The 4,822-nt window shown below is 57.8% G+C and overlaps 1 protein-coding gene across 2 annotated transcripts in view; it reads left to right on the forward strand.

The window, feature by feature from the left end:
• PNPLA7 (patatin like phospholipase domain containing 7) overlaps positions 1–4,822 on the forward strand; it is a 41,103-nt gene that overhangs the window by 4,169 nt on the left and 32,112 nt on the right. Inside the window, exons 4-6 of one of the 2 annotated variants that reach the window (XM_026457530.1) lie at positions 1,329–1,472; positions 3,899–3,999; positions 4,222–4,368. In XM_026457530.1, coding sequence (XP_026313315.1) covers positions 1,329–1,472; positions 3,899–3,999; positions 4,222–4,368 — 392 coding nt within the window. The remainder of the gene's footprint in view (positions 1–1,328; positions 1,473–3,898; positions 4,000–4,221; positions 4,369–4,822) is intronic. The other variant, XM_026457531.1, reaches the window with a different exon arrangement.

The raw sequence follows: 4,822 nt of genomic DNA on the forward strand, positions 1-4,822 counted from the left end.
GGATGGAGTGGACGGAGTGCAGTGAGTGGGGGAAGGATGGAGTGGACGGAGTGCAGTGAGTGGGGGAAGGATGGAGTGGACGGAGTGCAGTGAGTGGGGGAAGGATGGAGTGGACGGAGTGGAGTGAGTGGGGAATGGAGTGGACACAGTGGAGTGAGGGAGTGCACACAGTGGAGTGACTGCTTCGCTTGTGTGCTTGGGAGCCCGTGAGGGTCACAGCCACCTTTAAACACAGCTCTGGCTGATCTGCTTTTTCTCAGAAATGCATTTATTATGATTATTATTTTATTATTTTTATTATTATAGAGACAGGGTCTTGCTCTGTTGCCCAGGCTGGAGTGTGGTGGTGTAACCTTGGCTCACTGCCACCCCCACCTCATTGCCTGAAAGGGTTCTCCTGCCTCAGCCCACTGAGTAACTGGGTCCACAGGCACTTGCCACCAGGCCCAGCTCACTGAGTTTCATTTTTAAGTTTTTGTAAAGATGGCATCTTGCTACGTGGTCCAGGCTGGTCTTGAACTCCTGGTCTGAAGTGATCCTCCCACCTTGGCCTCCCAAATTGTTTGGATGACAGGTGTGAGCCGCCGCACTTGGCCTGAAAGTGCATTTTATAATATGTGTCATTGCGTGAATGGCATTTCTTTCACTGGATTAGGTCCATGTGACTTGGTAGGGCAGCAGCTGTCCTGGCTGGGGTCTTGGCAGAGACCAGGGCTGGGGAGGTCTCATGGGCCTCTGTAGGTAAGGACAGTGTCCAGGCAGGGCAACCTCCTTCAGCCTGTGTGGTGGGCAAGGCCAGGCTCCTTCCTTGTTTCACCCGAGGGGCAGATGCAGCCCTGTGTGGCCCATCCCAGGTGAGCCCAGACAGCCGCATCCACCAAGGCACGCCCTGAGAACGGCTGGCCGGCAGCCCCACCTGGGTGGAATTTGCCTTCAAGGCACTTGGCCCACAGCTGGGCAATCAGGCCAGCAAGGCCTTGGAGGGGGCAGGGGGATTGGGGTAGGGATGGAAGGGGCGGGGAGGAGGGATTGGGGTGGGGAAGGGAGATTTGGGGGAGGGGGATTAAGGTGGGGAGGGAGATTGGGGCAGGGAGGGGCCAGGGCTAGTCAGAGGCTGGCACTCGCTTGCACTGACCGGCTGGCCCAGCAGATGCAGATGGCCAGGTGGCCTGAGGGCTGGTCCAGAGTGTATGCAGGTACACAGGGCACTGTGGGGCACACCAACTGCTGCTGCTGCGGGGACCGTGCTCCCCGCGTGGCCCCGACTGGGCTGCACGGGATGCCAGGGAGTGCGTGCAGACCCAGGTTGCTCACGGCTGCCTCCCCAGCAGATCATGGGGGCGGCCGCCCAGCAGCTGCTGGGCCTCTGCTGAAGAGGAGCCAGTCCGTTCCCGCGCCTTCTGTTCGCAAAGAGATCCTGGACGAGCTGGAGAAGCCCGGGGCGGGTGACGCTGACCTTTCAGCCCCACAAGGTAAGGAACCTCCGACGGCTGCCCGGCCAGTGTGGCCCACAGGCCCTCAGCATCTGAGACCCAGGCTGAGCTGCACTGACGCCCAGCATCACCGCTGAGGCGGGTGTCCTCCACTAGGTTTGATTCGTAGCTGGACAAGAGCCCCACATGCCCAGAGGGGCCTGTGCCTGCCCTCTGGCTCCAGGGTCGAGGCTTGGTGGCCGTCCTGCTGCCCAGAACACCCTGGTGTGCTCCTCTGCGTCCCCGCCCTCTCTCACCCCCACCACTACCCGGGCTGGGCCGGTGCCATGAGACACCCTGCAGAGCCATGTGCTCGGCCCTTCCCGCCCTCCCTGCATGGTCCCTCTCCTGCCTTGCGTGCTGGGTCTCTAGCAAGCCTGTGCTTCCTTCCCCAGCCCTGCTAACCTGTGCCTCCCCGCAGGGACCTTTGCTGTAACTGATGTGGAGCAAAACCCCAATACGCGGGGGACCCACCCGCAGCCATGGGGCCGGGGCCTTCTCAGGGCAGCCTCCCAAGTCCGCGCTGCCCGGCTGCGGTGCAGCCGCGCTCCTGCCACAGACCTGCCCTCCGCCGTCTGCCGTCGCCGGCCACCAGCAAGCTCATGGGCTCCTGCTGTATTCGGTTCCATCTGGGCATCCCTCTTAGACTGTCTGGTCCTGTTCTCTGCCCACGTTCTGCAGTTCTGGAGTTTGGTTGATTTGTGTTGATTCTTTATGTGCTATAGGTAGAGATCCCTGGTTAGTTTCATTTTTGGAGATTGTCTTCCCCTTGTCTCCTTCGTTTTTGTTGGGGATTCTCTTCCCTCTTGTCTCATTGGTTTCGGTTGTTGGAGGTTCTTTTCCCTCTTGTCCGTGGGCTGGAAAATGCCGCCAGGGCCCTTGATGCAACAGGGACCCTGATGTTCCTCTGTGGAAAGCCAGCCCTTTGCTTTGGCACCTGTGATTTGTGTTTTGGGTCTTATTTATTCTTTCTTTATTCTTGAGTCATAAATAAATTTTCCAAAGACTATTTTATTTCTTTTTTTTTTAATTATTTTTTTTTGAGACGGAGTTTCGCTCTTGTTGCCCAGGCTGGACTGCAATGGCCCAATCTCAGCTCACTGCAACCTCCACCTCCCAGGTTCAAGCGATTCTCCTGCCTCAGCCTCCCAAGTTGCTGGGATTACAGGCGTGCGCCACTGCACCTGGCTAATTTTGTATTTTTAGTAGAGACGGGGTTTCTCCATGTTGGTCAGGCTGGTCTCAAACTCCTGACCTCAGGTGATCCGCCCGCCTTGGTGACCTTTGTTGCCATAGACTGGTTTACAGTTCGGATTGTTTAACAAACAGCAGGACTTGATGGGGGCATGAGTAACACACAGCACAGTGCACCGGGCTGAAGGGTGCAGCTCCCTGAAACCCGACCAGCGCACCCTCAGCGTAAGCCTCGGAGACACGCGCCCCTTTCCAAGGCCCAGCGCTCCTGGCTCTCCGTGTCCGGCTTCCCAGGGAGGGGCACGTGGCTGTGCTCCTGGGCCTGGTTCCTTCCTTCAGTGCCACGTGGCAGCGGCATCTGTGTGGCATGTGTCCGCGGTTAGTGTCTGCGCGGTTCCTCTGTATTCTGCTGAGAAATGGGTGTTGCGAATTCCACAGTTTTGATGGAAAACCGCAGCGCAGATGATTCACTCACATGTGCAGCTGCACACACAGGGCTGGATCCGTGCCTGGACATACGTGACCCTGTCGTGCAAACTGCACACCCTTCCTCAGAATCCACTGCAGCTGGTCCAGAGGTCGGATATGCTGTGTGTGTAGTGCTGTGTAATGCTGAGGGCGGGCCGTGAAGGGATGCACACTGCTTCATCCCGCTCAGCCCGAGGCTGCCCAAAAGCAGCAACAGGGGAGCTCTTTGGAGGGGTGACTCAACCCCCTCCCACTGAGATGGGGCTGGGACTGCAAAGAGCCAAGTCCCAAGCACCAGCATGACGGCCCCAGGCACCTGTTAGGGGAACTCACGTACAGAGGGCGGCAGCATCCCTGAGATGGACAACGAGAGAAAGGGGGCTCTACACGGGATGCCCGCAGTGAGCGGTCAGGGTGTGGCGTGCACAGGAAGGTTTGATGGATTTGGCTCAGGGCCAGGGCTGGTTTCTTTCAGTGTCTTAGGCACTGACCGGGTGACCTCTATCAGTGCCCAGAACTGTTGAAGGCACCGTGTGGGTTTAAGCTGCTGAGAAAACCTGTAGTTGCTGGTCACAGAGCCACTGAGGCAGATGCCAAAAGAAAGCAGGGGGTGGTGGGATCTCAGGGCCCAACTCCCTCGAGGGAACTGAGTCTGACCTGCCAGGGTTTGAGTGGTTAGACTGCAGGGTGCACTCAGCCCACCCCGTGAGTGTTTGAGCCTGTGGCCCAGCGAGCCATGTCCTGAGTGTCCCCTCTGCGTGTAGGGGGCCCAGCCAGTGCCACTTCCGATCTGGGGATGGCATGTGACCGTGCCAGGGTCTTCCTGCACTCGGACGAGTACCCCGGGAGCTCCATGGCCAGCAAGGTAGGCCCTGGCTGTCATTTCTGACCCTCCTCTTGGAGCCCTGCCCTCTCCGTGGCTCGCTGGTGCGTTGGGGGCACCGCTGGCTCTGGTGTCATTGGCACCTGCAGCTTCAGGAGGCTCAGCCGGCCTTTCTGGACTGTGCGAGTCAGACCCGGCCACGCCCTTGTGCGATGTTCCCCAACCACCTCCCTTCTAATTGCTGGTATCTCTGTTCTTCTCGAGTCCAAGAAAAACGCGATGGTCGCAGAGATGCCCTCCCCGGTCTCCCACCACTCAGAGAGTCACGCGGATGAGACCCTGGCCAGCAGGAAGTCGGACGCCGTCTTCAGAGCTGCCAAGAAGGACCTGCTCACCCTGATGAAGCTGGAAGTGAGTGGCCCCGGCGGGCACCTGGCCCTTGTCCCACCCAGGGCCCGTGGGCTCCTCTCCGCCTCTGTTGGGCAGTGGTTCCGGGTGTGGAGGACAGTGGCTGCAAACAGGGTGCTTCGGGTGGAGTGCAGGCTTGGTTGTCTTTTGGGGTCCCCCTTTGGGAAGCCAGCAGCTTGAGATCGCCTTATATTCAAACTCAAAGTGAGGCTTTCTGGGACATCACGGTTTCCCAAAGCTGGCCTTCAGAATTCTCATCTATGTTTATATTTAATACAGCAGTAACAGTGTTAGATTATTAGAGTATGATATTTTCTCAGCTTCATTAGTTCATCTAGGATTTAATTTCTTACATATGATGGAAAGAAATTTTTTTTTTTTTGGAGACAGTGTCTTGCCATATCGCCCAGGCTGGAGTGCAGTGGTACGATCTCAGCTCACTGCAACCTCTACCTCC

This window comes from Piliocolobus tephrosceles, chromosome 14 (assembly GCF_002776525.5).
Source record: "Piliocolobus tephrosceles isolate RC106 chromosome 14, ASM277652v3, whole genome shotgun sequence".
Taxonomy (NCBI): domain Eukaryota; kingdom Metazoa; phylum Chordata; class Mammalia; order Primates; family Cercopithecidae; genus Piliocolobus; species Piliocolobus tephrosceles.